Raw genomic sequence first — 17,481 nt, 5'->3', positions numbered from 1 at the left:
CAAATTGGAACACTAGATGCTGTTATTATTCTTAACAAGCAATTACCAGTGGAATTATGATTGATTATATAATATATGTGTCTAATTTAAAGATCTTAACTAAAAATGAAATTGCTAACGTTATTTGAAGAATGAAGTGCAGCGTTCATTATTGCTGTAAAACCTATTCGCGCAAAAAGCTATCAACGTGTACTGCAAAAAAATGAGAACAAGAATGTTCTTGTGGCTTCTATGATTTGTAAATATTTGTGTTTTCTGCCATTCTTTTTTTGTGTTTACTTTATCAATATTTGATTTTTGAAATGGAAACAATTATCTGATTGATATATAAATAATGCAACCTTGTAAATGTTTGATTGATGCTAAAGAAAAAAAAACGAGTCTTTTCTTAAGTGTTCCATTTGATCCGATCAAATCTTTACGCGGAGAATTCAATTATTTTCTTCATAGATTTTTTTTCTAATTAACATTAAAATTGTTAATTTATCATTACTATGTGTACGAATGCTTAAATAAATCTAAGACAAAATGCTTATATCTCCACACTGATGTTATTAAAGCAGAACCATGTTTATTCTGTCTGCTTAAGTGTCATTCTCCGACGACAGATTTCTGTTTTCTATAAATTTTTCCCTCGTTAGTTCATTGTCCTCTATGGTTGTTCAAGAATACATCTTTATTTTAGCAATCATTTGTTGTTTGTACCTTCGCTTTCAATAATGTTACTTGTCCTTTCGCACCACCGCATGTTTATATTACCATATCTGTCACACTGTTTAATAACTATCATTTTATTGTCACAGTTGTATTTAGCTAATGACGGCTTCTTTTTTCTGCTTCTTTCGTTCGCTTAAAAATTATTTTGGTAATTTTGTTAGTGACAAAGCAACATCGTAGCGAGGTACTGAAAATGTTCTAGATTAATCATGCACTTCTCTTTGAAATTGAAAACAACAGTGTATGAGTTGTATACTTAGCCTTAAAGTTTATTTTATACCGCATCTGATTTTGTTCTGGTTACTTCTTTTATTTAGTCTTTGTCCTGTCTTATTTCAAGAAACATTTTCGGTAGTAATGATAACTATTTTGGAATTCAATTCTTTTGATTATCTTAAGCGGGATCTTCGTGTTTTGGTTTGTTTTCCTTGTGTTCGTGTCGGCATAAAAATATCTGTTAATACTATATCAAATGTAAAAACCTAAAGCATAGAGATCAAACAACACTATCTGAATATCTCATCTTTAGCCATAATATTGCTGCACGCTTTCTTGTATAGAAATTCAAATTCGACAAAATACTTAACCTTAAAGATTATTGTATCACGAGAACCTTGCTCGAATCATTTTATACAGAATTAAAATTTGCATTGAGGAAAAAATTACTAAAAGTTATAATTTTCCAGTTAATGAATGGCAATGATCGAGCTTTGAACGTTTATTTTCAACCAAAATCTATGAAAACACATGTGACGTAGAAATGTGTCCGAGCATGATATTGGCGGTTCTTTCTTTTGTACTAGCCAGTAAAAGAAAATCATATTGTAAAACATACACACAGATTCTTTTAAATGCTGGTCTTCAAAATCTCAATTTTACGATTTTATGTTGATTGAATATTATGAGTTTGTTTGATTTCCTTCTCTTTTTAATTGTTCTTTTCTTTTGGTCACATGTCGGCGGTTGATCCACCATAACGGCTGTCCTGAAGTTTGAATTCAAGACATAAAATAATGATTAAATTACTTCGCGAGAATGAATATCTATAAAATAATACCATGATTTTACATTAATTGAACTTATGCAATTGCAATATTGAACTAAATTGTCCCACAAATTCTTAAAAGAATTTGTTTTCAAATAACTACACACAAGAATTATTCTATCTGAATAATGTTAGGAAATGTTTAGAAAAATCTTATCTTTGATTTTTCGTCTTCAATGAACAGAAAATCAGGTTTGTAATAAAAATTTAGCTTCAACTGTGTAGAGAAAACAGGGACAAAACGGAGATTAAAATCTAAATTATAAAATCTGACGATAATGAAGAAAGACAAAACTTTGAAAAAGAAGAAAGCTAAGAAAAACGTTCACGTTTCGGACTGAATTATTTTTAATCTTTTGCTTTCATTGATGAAGCATTGAACCGTTTTTTAAACTGATGATATTTTTGCTAAATATGAGATAACGATTTACATTTACATAAACTAACATCAGCGTCAAATTCAAACTTATATTGAGTTTTTGCCCTACGCCCTTTTCTTGAGCAAAGAACAATAATTTATACAATAAAAACTACTTATGCACTTGAACTTTGTTTTATTTCTTACACTCAGAATTAACTTACCAATCTTTAAAGAAAGCTAGAAACATATTTGAATATAATATTATATCATTTGTTTCGGATCATCCACAATTTCACAACGGAAATATTCATGAGAACTCATATACTAACGATGTGCATTTCATATTTTCATAGTTCTCATACATTTGGATTATGCTACTATGATAAGATTTTTCGTAATTATGTATAATATTATGTTAATAACAATTTTGAAATCATAACGAATCATCTATTATTTATCAGTGTTGTAAATATATTTTTGTTCATCTTGAATATAACTTTAAAAGTTATTTTGGTTCACCGTACTGTTATCACGAAGGATCATTTATTTAATTACAATGTAGTAATCAAAGTATCAAATTAAACATTTTGCAGTGTTAAATTAATGTGTTTCTCTTAGATGAATGAAAACCCTTTGTTGAAATAGTTCATTAATTGGTATATATAACATTCCAGGGAACTCAATTTAAATCATTTCAACTGATAAGGCCGTTGTATCAATGCACATCATTACTTGATTGTTTTATATATTTGCAATATTCGTTTAATGTCTGTTCCCTTAGAATGCATATCATAATTGATTAATAAAGCAAAACATAGTCATGTAATTATACTAGAAGCGGTTGAAGCTTAGAAATGATGATAAAGTATCTTTAAATGTTGTTTCCGAATGCCTATTACTTAATTATTCAACATATGGTTCCAATACAATTGTTTATCTATTGAAACGTGCACGCAATTATAACTTATCATGCTCATGATTGATTGCAATGTTGGTCCATAGTTATGATTACAATTCCAAACAATTGCAATGACAGTAAAATGAAAATGATTTTGTTGATGGTATGAATTTAATTTATTTTTGCTAGACATTTTCTAAATTATAAGTATGTCAACCTGTTGATATCATATACCTCAACAAAGAGATTTCTGTTTAGGACTCTGGGTGCCGTATTATTGACTGTCGCAGGCCCGGTCGTAGGTAAGACTAAGTCGTTTGAAAGGGCGTCCTTTTTCGCCTATTTTACCAACATGGTCGTAGCAAAACGTCTTTAATATACGTTATAACATTACAACCGTGTCAATAAGTCTTTATTATGTTCAAATGCCAAAAACAGCGAGTGATGAAGCAGCAAGAAAACTAAGCCGCCCGGGATATTCTGACCAATGAGTTACGATCGTGCCAGACGAAGACGGCGACGATTATAATGCTAATATAGAGGAAAACAACGGCGGTTACTTTAAAAATAATAACAACAATAACGATGAAGAAATTATCATTTAAAAACAAACAACAACAGGAAACAAACAAAACAAAATAATAAAGAGAATATGGCAATAGTCTTATTTAATTCAATGATATTTTATCCTTTAAAAGATATGAATGAATATTTATTCATGATATTTAGAACATTGGAACAATTGGTAAAAAAAACCCAAAAAAACATCAAACAAAAACAATACAACAACAGCAACACAAAAAAAGAAAAGTAAACAAAAACAATTTATACAAAGACAAACAAACAAACGTACATATTAACAGATTAGCATTGTAATCGTCAAAACAACAATATTACAATGGATTTTCCTGCGCAGAAAGCATAAGTATTCTATTTAATTTGGAATACCTCAGAGAAATCCAGCAACACCTTTGAATTTCTACAGTTTCCGGTGTTACAAGCCAAATACTTATGTATTGCTTCATGCCAAAGCGTGTTCAACGTTATCAATTGTTTCTAAACTAAGAAAAAGGAAAGTGTAAGATAAAGACAAAGATAGAATAATAACGACATGTTCGAAACAGGTGTAAATTATTACCCTTTTAAACATATATACGTAATCATTACAATGCAATAAAGGAAATTAGAGAGAACTGTTTTTGCCTACAGACGGTTTTCAATCGGTTTATATTACCGTTAAAGAGAACAATTCTTCTCGTTAAAATTACCCATAGCTATTAGGAAAGTATCATGCGCACATTGGAACACTAAATTCTGTTATATTCTAGCAATCATAATTAAGTGATCATGATTGATTACCGTTTTCTTTTTCTGCTGGTTCCAAATTATGCGGTTTTTCCAAATTTTGGAATGTTTTTATTTCTGCGGACTCTATTTCAGCGACAAATTGTTTTGACAAAACGTGTTTTAAATTCTGCGGCTCATCTTATCACGGTCTAATTCACTTTATTTGCATGTACACGTTCGCATTTGTTTATCGTCATCACCGCAAAACTGTACATTAGTTACAAACAAATTCATTGTATCTTAACTTTGTTTAAGAATGCTTAATCAAAATTAAAATAAAATGCTTATAGCTTTACACTGATACATCAGAACCTTGCTCGAATCATTTTCAAAAAGAACGATAATATAACTAATGGTAACAAGAAATGAATAACAGGGACTGAATTAAAAATGTTTAGATAGTCCTACTGTTATTGTTTTCCGCCATAAATTCTAACATTAAATATCATAGAAAATCGGTTATTTCCGGAGCATTATTATTTGGTCTTAGGCATAGCAATCGCTCATTCTTTATCGCTCTGTACTAAATTCCGTTTTAAACGGTTAAAAATTATTGAATTCCAGAGATCAAGTTTGACGTAGAAATGTGTTCGTGTATGATTGTGGCAGTTCTACTAGTTTTTCTGTGTAACTAGCCGACCACGTACTGAACGAGGCAAAACGTAAAACAGAGGCAAAATATCTTAAATTGGTATTTTCATATTTCATTACAGTAAATGAAAACAAGACAACATCAAAACATTTTTATTTCTCGATGAAAAAGAATATCTACTTTAAATAAGTATCTCTGAAGACAATATAAAAATATTCTAAAATAAAAGAATCCCTAAAAGAAAATGCAATAAGTAATCGCAAAGAAAGGACTTCAATCAACCTTTTCAACAAGATTTTCAATGCATACTTTTTCAATATAAATTTCAAAGTATTTGAAAAACAATGATTCTAAAACATATATACAAATTGCTTTACATAATGATTTTCAAAATCTAAATTATACGAATTCTTGGTGATCGACTTTAAAATATTTCAATTAAAAATCTGACAAAAAAGGATAGACAAGGCTTTGAAACAGCAAAACAGCAAAATAGAAAAGAATAATGCCAAGAAAGGCGTTTTCGTATGGGACTGAATTATTTTAATATTTTGCTTTCAGTGATGAAGCACTGAACGCTATTTTAAACTAATGATATTTTTAGTATCTAGGAACGCTTCAGAATCCTTTTCTTAGAATCGTTAATGTCGTAGTTTTGCGAATCGTTAAAGCGTTCTTTTCTGAATGCAAACAGTGACTAGTTGTTACTATTTAGGCACTTATACAAAGGGAACGAGGATAAAATATGTTTTACAGTCAGGTAAATTGCAGTACATTGAATTCGCAGTTTTGTAGGGAAGAAGCCTTCATGTAAATTAACTTTAATATAATCTGCATCGTAAAAGCAGTTGCAAAAATGAAGCTGTATCAAATATGATCATAGGTAGAAAGGGTGGAGAGTTAAAGTAAAAACATAAGAAGGACAAAATAATAGATACTTTGAAAAATCTAGAAATAAATAGACCTAAGAGAACAAAAATCTTGTAAATAAAAGTTGACCTCGTGATCTTATCATAATATACTTTATACAAGGTTACTTTCTATCAGTTGCAAAGGTTATTTACAAAAAAAGTTAATTGCGTGTTTAATATAAACTAAGACAATGCATTTAAACAAAGTATTATCAAATATTTACAATATTTACATTATCAAGTATAGATAAGAATTTACTAGAAAATAAATAATGGACAAAGCAAACGTCTGATACGTATAAGACAAAACATTGATCAATAAAAGTTCTACAAAAAGGACATTCTTTAATTATAAACAACACGCTGGGTGTCCACGCTTTGTCAAGAACGAAATTAATGCAATTACAGCTTTCAAGCCGAGTGAGTATTTCTTGGAATCAGTTTGACGTCCAGTTCCTGGAACCAACCAGTACTAAGCAATGAGTATAAAGTTTCTTTCTCGTGGAAATAACGGTTTGCACCCGACGGGGTTTCAATCCACACGGTCATCAATCCTAAAATTACTAGTCAAACGACTTGGTCACGCAGCAACTCTTAAGAGTACATTTCAAAACACTATGACGATTTGTTGTATCATGTAGTTTTTGTGCAATCTTCTGGAAGCTACCTCGTACATATTTGAAGTGTGAACAAACCATTCATTTATATTCCATAAGGAGTTATTTCTATATGAACAGTAAAAATAAAAATGTGATTACACATGTAAGTTACAGCTATTATGACAATATTGATCAAAGTAAAATAATTTGAATAAGACACAAAATGATTGACAAAATCATGACAACCATTTAATAATATACATATTTACAAGCGCATATAAGCTAAATTTCTTTAACTTGTTTGTCATCCGTATGTAACCTATGTATATCTATAAGCATATATCATAGCTTAGAGTTAACAATCATATAAACTATATATATATATGTATGCAAACAAGTTTGAAACACCAGTTACAATTATTAATTACAAAAGTTATTTACATTCCTATAACGTTGTATGACAATAATTTGTTAAGAATACGAGATGCAGTATACTGTCAGGGCCAGATTTTAAAAAAGTTATCATTATACAGTGTGGTTCATATTCAAAGTTTTAAGAAGCACAACCATTTTTTTCTTGGGAACCACATGCCGGTTCTCACGGAATGGCACTGACGTGTAACATAAAAATTCAAAATTTTACCAGTTAGTTTTTAATGTTGAATTCTGCTTAAGCTGGAATATGGACGGTAACTTGCACTTTTCAGTACCGTCCATGAACTTGCTCGATCAAACTGAGCCTTAAACATTTTCAATTTTGTCGTTTTGGGGGTTATTTAGGGATTCCGCTTTCTCTATTATGTAAGGAATTATTTTTATATGAAAAACGATTATTATTTGCAAAAAAAATGTCACACATATGGTGAAAAAAACAAGGAGACGATAACTGTATTGAGGTACAATATAATGGCAAAACATGTAAATCATCAAATAATGAACATATTTACAATCACATACAAGTTTGTATTGATTTTACTTCTGTGTGACAGCTATATCATGGAAGTTTAATTATATTTGATAATGCAGCTACAAAAAGCACAACATATTTTTTTAGAGAAGAAGGTAACATACAAAGTTTAAACAATAAGAGAACAGTAATAATAATGAACTGTATATGCTTTCTTTTTTAAGCAAAGTATATATATATGTTTACTATCACATGAAGTATTTCAATGTTTTTAAAAACATAACTTTATTGCTCATAATCGTATTAAGGAGAATAATCACAGTGTGAATTCTGAAATTTTATTGCTGACAAATGATCATTAATTTAGTAGAACTGACAGTTACAAACACATCATGATGTTATGGTGTCATGGACGAATTTTAATTTTTAACAGAGAAACTGACAAATGAGAAAGTACATGTTATAATTATGAGGGTAAAAACCCACTTATACTTGTGAACATGAACATTTTTGAAAAGTAACATAAATATATAAAATTTGAAAATCAATATAACGACGACATTTTTATACACTGATCAAACTATAATAGCAAAACGTCTGACAGTTAAAATAATAAGAACAATAAGTGTGTGTAGAAAGTATACTGTATGTATATAATTATTTTATTTCTCTTTATATCTGTCATTACTAAAAAGTATCTCGTAAATGTCTTAATTTAACTGAACCGAAGCTATGACCAAATTTAAGTAAAATTAAGGATTGATGTTCAAACGTGAAGATAACTCTTTTCAATTAATAATATTCCAGTAAGATTCATTAAACCATCTCTGTACACATATCAATCTTAACACTGTTTTCCCATATATAATAGAACAAAAGTGAATAAATAAATAAATAAATAAATAAATAAATAAATAAATAAATAAATAAATAAATAAATAAATAAATAAATAAATAAATAAAAAATAAATGAGTGAATGAATGAATTAATAATAACAGTAAATAAATGAATAGATAAAAAAATAAATAAATTATAAATAAATCAAATGCATTATAATAATTATATCAAATTCATATAGTATTACGATAAATGACACTCAACCAGTTTGAACGACAGCGATAAAGCAGCAATAAGCCTTTGATTTTATCACCTTAGGGGCTTCTTCAAATCTTGCAATTCAGATGTCAATGTACTCGTTTTAGTAGACTGTCTCCTCATTGTTGTACGAAATATAAAACATTTTCTGTGTATTTGAGGCAAACGAAACGTGTAGATGATTGGGTCAGCTATAGCATTTAAAATCAAAATTACATACAAAATATCACCAGTCTGTTCGATTCCCTCTAGATTGTTCAAGATATACATGATATCTTTGTTGTATAAGTAAACGTTGAATATTCCAATCGGCGTCCAGAAGAATACAAACGTCAACACGAAGAGAGATGTCGTTACTAAGGCCTTAATGTTACTTGTTTCGTTCTGCCTATGTCTCGTCTTTCTATGTATAGACCTGTTTCTGACAACACATATGTAGATCCTACCATAAATCACAAAAATCACTAATAAAACGAGAAAGATAAAAGTCACTATTCCAAGCTCAGAATTTACTTTATCATACGCAATTACCTGACACAGAGTTTCCTGTTCTCGTTGGTGTGCAATACCCATAATTATTTCAACAGCAATTGCTAAAACACTCACGAACCAAATCACCAACACAACGGTTATACCACGAATACTTGTCATTTGCTTTTTATACATCAACGGTCTGAGTATGGCCAGATAATGATCCACTGCGATTGCAAGAAGATTCAACAATGTTGCTAATAGAGCCAGGTCTGTTACCAGTCGCACAGCAACATTAAAGCAAAGATTTATTTCATGTGTCATGAGAAATACTTTGCTGAGAAAAGTTGGAATCAGGATTAAACAGTCTGAGCAACATAAACTAATGATCAGTTTTAAATGTGTGGACAACTTCTGATGTAATCGTATTACCATATTAATAGACACAATGTTTGCAATGATGCCTAAAATACAAAGAACAATGGAAATCACATCCACGTCAGATACCGTATACGTATTGTCTAATTCATTATATTCTTCGTTATAAAGGTCATACCAATCTTTTGTTGATTGTCCCGATGAATTACTATCTTGTCCGTGCATTGATTGCAAACTAAAATTTGCACTGCCATTTAAAGACCCGTAACTGTCCATCATGACGTATCTATTAAACCTGAAGACGCAATAAAAATATGAAATAAAATTTGAATCTTATTCATATCTTTTAAAATGAAATAAATATAAAAAGAGAACAAAAAAAAAAATCAATATTAATTAGAATTAATCAGTAGCTGTTTTCCTTTTGCACAACTAATAGGTTTATATTATATAGATCTATTTTATCTAGTTTCGCCCATTGTTTTCTCGTTTAGGGCAAAAGCTTTCTTCTACTTGGGGACCGTACGCCGCTTTTCATGGAATGGCACTACTGTGTTACATTGAAGGTTCCACGATAACCGCCGTATGAACACATCTGTGGATATCTCTAAATTCCAAATTTCACCATGTTTTGTGTTAAATGTTGAATTCTGCTTAAGCCGGTGCTAGGGGGCGTGGACGGTAACTTGCATATTCCAGTACTGTCCATGAACAGGCTCAATCAAACCGAGCCTGCAACATTTAACATATTGTTGTGTTCTATTTTCTTTAGGGATTTTGTTTTTTTCTATTTGATATACATATCAGAATTCAATAACTTTTTAATCAATAGTGGATATTCAAGTTTTTTCAATAAATACATGATTTATTTTCATCGAGTGGTATGAAAACAAATATTTCATGAGTGAAATATGGTAACTTTCATGCCACAAGATGTAAATAAATCATGTATTTACAGACAAAAAATTGAATTTTCTGTTAATTATATACATTTTATTTTTCTCTTTTTGGACATTAAAATTTGAAAGACTTTCCCTTAAATTTTGAGTACTGGCAGAATTTATAAGAAAGTAGTTCGGCAAAACACCAGTGAAAATACGGAAAATATGTTTCACTGCAGTGAAAAATAAATTTTTACAGTGAAAATACGGAAAATGAAAATAGGCATTTTATTTCATCAATATTTCTCAATATTTCATCTAAAAGTATATAATAAATATTATTATGTGAAATTTGTTACGAGAATATTGTATATCTACCTTCAAGAAAGTATAATATATTATTGTGCAACAAATTTAGCAAGTCCCCTCCTTAACTTATTAAAAAGGTTTAACAGTTAACCATTGTGAAGAAAATCAGTTGACGAGTGAAAAAAGGAAAAAAGATGATAAATTCACTAAAATAAAAAAACTCATTGTTAAAATCAAACTTTTCTAAAAAATTAAAATAAAATAAATAAATAAATAAATAAAATTAAATATAAAAAAGATAAAACAAAACTATTTACAGCAAACGTAATAAATGAATTTTTCAGAACATAATATCAATTAATTCCAAACAGTAAAACTAATACATTTCAAGACTTTGATGAAACGCCAAGATTTAGATCAAATTTTAAAATTTTTTGTCAAAAATCAATAGATTATATAGCAATTAAGACTATTTCAAACTGTTTGAAATTTGAAGTATAGCACATTTAGTATAATATTTATTTTACAAATTATTCATTATTAAACATTGATTTAGAAACAGAATATTTTATAACAAAGTTTATTTCAATAGATCCTTGACCAGTTTAATTCTATTTATCATATTGGTGGATACAATAAAAATTCAATCGCAACATGTTTGTTAACAAAAAAGCACATGTCCATGTTTGTGGTAACATGTTTTATTATTCAAAGTAAAGGTCTGGGTAGGGATATATCAATGATGAATACAATTTCCTGCAACTTCAAGTTTAATTAAAAATACATTTAATTCAAATAAACTCAAATGACTACATGAATATACATGCATAAGTGTCCACTTAGAGCGAAAAGTAGCAAATACATGTTTTATTCGAAATATAGAATTTGCTATCTGTTCGTCATATGTCTGCATTTTAAAATATTTCACTCAGGGCAAATAAAGTTTATAACTTATTTTCCTTATTAAGTTCTTGTTTATTTTTACTTGAAGATTATCGAAACAAATTTCGATAATGAGATGTTATTTTCTATCATATAACAATCTTTTAAATAAAATGCATAAATAACATAATCATATAAGAAACAGCTTAATTTGATTCTTGATATGCAAAGACAAATATGTCATTATTTATTCCTTCACACGTTTCGATAGCTTATCGAATTTACATATAACTTCAATGCGCGATGTCCTTTCCGATATTTTAAAACTTTTATTTTTAATTTATATCCGTAAAATCCTATTAAAGATGAAAAATAGAGTATATTTGCTTGACATATATGTAAGATATTATAAAAAATGAACATAAGGTGTAGTATTTTCATTAGAAGCATAGCCAAAAGTGAAAATATAAGAGCTGGTGTTCTCTAGAGAAATATTATGTGGTTATTATAAATTGTTAAGTATAGAACTGATTTCGGGTTTTGGACCGGTACACAGCTGTCAAAACTATATTGGACGAGGCGCTAGGCGCCAAAAGAATCATAATTGTTCGCATCCATTTTTAATGATATCTTTATTCAACATCGTCATTTTTGGCATTTGGACAGAACTATGCTATATCAAAATAAATAAGGATTTTGATGTTGATTTTGGATTCTAAAAGAAAAAAAAAAAAGTAAAAAAAGCTAGATGGGTTGCGATATGGATTTGATATGAACTTTTTGGACCAATGCTATATAGGGTGTGATATGGATTAAATATGGCATTATTTGCCTTCCAGAAATGAACACGGGGCTGGTTTAATAAGATTATATTCATTTCATTTATTTATTTCGTTTGAATATCACGTTATGCAAATGCTGACAATGCATTGGTTATATTTTACAAGGTGTGAAATAATATTTGATCCTTCAAAAAAAAAAGAAATAAGTTTTCTGTTGATTTCATGCTTTTTGTGGCTTTAAGTCATTTTTACACAGTATTGTCCCATAACGATATGTATTTTCATTCATATCATTATCAAATCACGATGCCAAAATTGTTCATATTGAAAGAAATAATTATATTATATTTCACTAATGTTAAATAATTATTTTACATGATAAGTGCAGAGTTTCTGTGCGTTTTATAACCAAGCCAATTTGACGTATGACGATGTATATATCAGACAAATTAGTACTTATTTATGACAATTTTCTCACCTGCTTTCAAATATATTCCGCATACAGCGAATATATTATTTTGACAAATTCAAATGAGAAAATCTCAAAATATAATTTCACTGTCCAATTAAAAAGCATAAAACAAAATATGAACATTATTATAATTTCAGTAACATATTAAAAACGAAAATGCACAAAAAAAAACAACAAAAAAGCAAACAAACAAAAAAAAACGAACAAAAACACTAAAACAGAATAAATGAATAAAAATAAAGCCCCCGAAAAAAACAAGATTTAAAACGCGCAATATTATGTTGATAATCAAGCAAATATATAAATATTTAAAAATGACTTACGCCGCTTACAATACCTGTAATAATAGTATATCCGATTATTCCGTGCTTACACATACGCTGTCTGTCGATCAAATGATTTGATGTTTTGCGGCTTCAGTGATGGTTTTATATCTCCACAGGATTCGATAATCAACCATTTAAAATGCTAGTTTTATATCAGCCGCATTTAAAATAAAAAAAAATACAGTCAGTTAGAAGTATATCACTTGCATTCTTATTCTTATGGTTCTTGAATGATGACAGATTGAAGTTTACTGTTTGCAACTATAATGCACCAATACAACTTTGCAAGATAAAAAGAAGCGACACAACAAAAATCGCATTGCAATGGAACAATGGTCAAAACCGCTATATCATAAACACACACCCAAGCAATCGTATTTAAACTTCCACTGTTGATAAAACACCTGGTACACGTAACAACCAAATATTTGCTGAAACTGTAGGTAAAGTCATATGCGCGATTGTCTTCAGGTCGTCTGCTTTTGACCTATGTTCACAGTGTAAATACTTGTAAAACATATTTCTTTCTCCTGTAACAATCATTGAATATTTTCTCGAAATAGGGATACGATCCGCGACATGACAAAACCAACATAGTGCATATGCGACCAGCATGGATCTACACCAGCCGCATCCACGTAGTCTGATCAGGGCTTATGATGTTCGCTATCAGTTTCTTTACTTAATAGGGTTTGTAAGCGAACAACATGGATCCTGATCAATAATGTAAATTGCGATAGCTCGGACGCCTCGTAACACCGGATTTAGTAGTTTTCAACTCTCTTCAACTTTTAAAGTATTATCAATAACCATCCTCCCGATTAACCAGTCATTTTACTATAGACACATCCAAGTGCAATTTTAACAGATTTTCTTCATTTATTCTTATATCATTAATTTATATATGTTTTTTATGTTTGTTACCACTGATAAGGAAAGAAAATGATATTTAAATTGATACTTTGGCTGCTTGATATTCATAAATAAGAATCTTAAAAGCATACACCACTACAATAACATAATAAACGCATTACATTCTTATAAATTGATAACAGTTACAAATTCTATTCTGTTAGTGTAAGGTTGTTTGTCAACTCTCAAGAGGTTATGTAATTTAAATGTTTCATAAATATAGCAGGAAATAACGTTTTTATCGATCAATGTTTACATTAAAACAATTTCAGATATAAAGAATTCAATCGATGCATTAACTGTAAGCGAAGTGGCGTCAAGTAAAACATTATAGCCTATGTTTTGTTAAAGAATATTGCGCTCCCCTATGTTAGGAGGTTTTAAGTTTGCGATAAACTAAAATTTTATCGACGCTGTACAGTTTAAAACATTAAAATGATAGTGTGGTATTTGATTTGTTTTATCATTCAACGAATAATAATATATTTAATGCTGAAGTATATTTAAATTGGAAGCTTTTATACTTTGTCTGAAAAGTAACAACGTGCGTGTATAGTTTTGTTCTTATAATGCTGGTTTACAGGTTGACATTGAGGTTTGGGTTAATAATGATACTATAAACGGCTTATGAAATATGAAACAATTTAAACATACTCAATAAGACTTTCTATAAAATATTTTTCGTTAACAATTATCAAAATAAACATTAAACGTAAGAACAAAAATCTGTTAAAATGATTATGTATTTTTTTTTCAATTCTTATGACACAAGACAGAGATGCTACAACCTTCATGAAAAATTTAAATTTCAATAATTCAAAATATTAATTAAAACAAAAACATTTTCAGTCTTTATGAATGAAAGCATTTCAAAGTTATTAGAAAATAAAAAAGAAGTATCCTATTGCATAAGGCGGACACGTGCTACTTACTTAAGATTTTTTCCAGAACAAAACAAAGTAATAAGATTTCTCTGACCTCCATCTCTGATTATCAATATATTTATTAACCCAATTCATTATGTCAAACTGATTTGTCTTGGGAAAAAAATCAGATAACTGATGTGTTAAAACTTGCACCTTTAAGATATTTCAAAAATTGTACGAACTATTTGTTCGAAAATAAAACTAAATGTCAACGTTATAGTTATTTTGACTTTTTAAGATAAAATATAAGTGTAAATGTTAACCATAGATGATATTCATCAGTGAAACACATGTTATAGCGATTATTTAAAATCTATGCTTCGTCAACAGTTGAAGAATTGATTGAATTATTTTAATCTTATATTATATGCTTAATTAATTCTCCAATTATGGCCCAGAAATGCTTTCATTTTTCACATGTTTCATTCTTTATATTTTGTGTCCTGTTAAAGTTACCACAAACACAAGTCAAGACCAATTACCTGAACACCAATTACATCCTTTGCTTCTGTTGCATTTTGGTAAAAAGTAAGATAGTATGTGATCTAGTATTTTAATGGAAATTAAAAAAAACTGTTTGTTTCACAATTTGCTAATTTTATAACAAACAATATCACATTCAAATCACTTTCTTCAGGTAATAAGCATATAAACTGCCCTTAAACCACCCTTAAACGTTATAAATTCATGGTTTCCTTCTCTAGAGAGTAACATGTAAGTAACAAGTTTACACAAAATGGTTTGAATTTGACGCCGATGTCAACTTATATTAAAAGGATACTCAGGCAAATTAATGACAAAAATATTAAAATGAAATATGTACTCAAATCATGCTTAAAATGACATTTTTTAAAGTCCCAGCATGAATTTCTGTATCAATTCTATATATTTTGGGTTTGACGCGTAAATATCTATATATATGTTGAATGGAATTTAGACGCCGACAGAATCACCGAGTAGCTTTAAAACAAGTCATATGACTTGAACAAAGCCTAGAAGTTAAAATATCAGATATATTGTGGATATTGTATGATTAAAACAAGTCTAAGTCATTCATTTGACATGTTCTTTTAAATTAACGTTTCCAGATTACATTGTTTCACTATTGTGAAATCTTAACCCTCTTACCTTACCCATGTGGGTCAAGTTAGAAAACCACCATTTTATTCTTTAAAAAAAATGTTATGTTCCTGTGACTTCCTAGTGTATTTATTTTGAGGACATTTACATAATATTGAATGAAAAATTAAAAAAATGCCCGTGTCTCCCTTTAATGTAAAGTTTTACAAAATTAGCATCTTAAGTAGTGTATGCTTTAAAAATTTAACATTAATAAGCATTGAAGAGCTACTAATTTCAAAATAATTTTCCTTCATAACGGGTAGAAGTAAGCAGGGAAAACATTAAGGTCAACAAAATACATCATTTACATTCTAAGTAGAAAAATTATCATGTTCTTAACACAACGTGGATTTTCTCATGCTGGCTAAAAAAATGTTTGGCTCATCTTAAGCTTTTCTTGAAAACTTTTTCCATTTGCTAATCTTTATCTCGGTGAATTCAGTTAAATATCTTCTTTATCATTGACATACCTTCTCTTAATGAATCAACTTAATCTCTTCACAGTTGTTACTACAGTATGTTGCACACAGCTTTAATAAAGAAACGCACCAAAATGTAGTCATAATTTACACTTTGTTGTTTTCATCTTAATCGAAAGTCACATTCAGTTGGCAGAAAAAAGTAAACAAAACTAATAAATAATTAATGGAATGATAAAATGATGTATGAAATGATCATTTTAAATTTTATGATGTCATGATTCTTAATTTTAAGGTAGATATGAAATGTTATATTTTGATTACAAAACCTTTGCATGCTGTCAATTATTGTCAAATATTTGACAAATAAAGAATAAAAGTGGAATCGATTTTATTTTGGTTAGTATTATTATTTGTGTCTTTTTGTTCGTCCATTTAGATTTTACTGATACTTATTAAAAATTTTATTTTTAATTTTTGTTTTGTATTTTCAGGAATGAAAAAATCTTCATAATGAATGATAATCACTAATTAAGTCCTACGTAGGAGTTCTAGTCCTATGTAGAAGTTGTAAACACCTAATAAGGCTTTTATCTTTTACGTAGGAATAATTAGTTCGGACGTAGGAGTTATACATTTCTAATAAGGCTTTTTTAAAAATATCCTTGAGTATGAGTTATCCTTTCTATTGAACAATATAGAATGGCACGAGAGCGCTTCGGTATATTAAATCCCTGTTTGATGATGCATAAGTAAAATTATACTACAATGATACTCTGCCGTGCTCGCGTCATATTTTGTAATTTCATTGTTTTATGTCACGACAGGCATGTGTGAAATATAAAAGTTGCTGCCTGGTAAATAGCTCCATTACTGTGTGCATATCATTAGTTGGCGCACATGTGCTCATTTAAAGATATAATGTGTCGGATCGTATGGTCCTGGTAAAAAGAACAATGGTTTGAAATAGTTGAACATGATATTTCTGTATTTCAAAGCGAGATTTCATGTTGAATTTATTTTTATTTTAGAAATTACACAACATCCAAGAAAATGTTTAAACATAATGCACAGTGTTTTTTCATTTATAAAACTTGCCGCTCTAGGTGCAAATGTTTTAGGTAAAAT

At 29.1% G+C, this 17,481-nt stretch overlaps 1 protein-coding gene across 1 annotated transcript; it reads right to left on the bottom strand.

The window, feature by feature from the left end:
* Positions 1–8,311: 8,311 nt before the first annotated feature.
* Positions 8,312–13,652, bottom strand: LOC132741719 (adrenocorticotropic hormone receptor-like). Its single transcript, XM_060729968.1, has 2 exons — positions 12,986–13,652; positions 8,312–9,617 (listed from the first exon to the last, which is right to left on the bottom strand). The coding sequence occupies exon 2, from the start codon at positions 9,599–9,601 to the stop codon at positions 8,525–8,527; it is 1,077 nt and encodes a 358-aa protein (XP_060585951.1). The 5' UTR covers positions 9,602–9,617; positions 12,986–13,652; the 3' UTR covers positions 8,312–8,524.
* Positions 13,653–17,481: the final 3,829 nt, after the last annotated feature.

Source organism: Ruditapes philippinarum, unplaced genomic scaffold (assembly GCF_026571515.1).
Source record: "Ruditapes philippinarum isolate M1 unplaced genomic scaffold, ASM2657151v2 ctg737_1_1_1_1, whole genome shotgun sequence".
Taxonomy (NCBI): Eukaryota; Metazoa; Mollusca; class Bivalvia; order Venerida; family Veneridae; genus Ruditapes; species Ruditapes philippinarum.
Note: the sequence above shows the minus strand (reverse complement) of the source record. Positions and strands in the feature narration are given on the sequence as shown.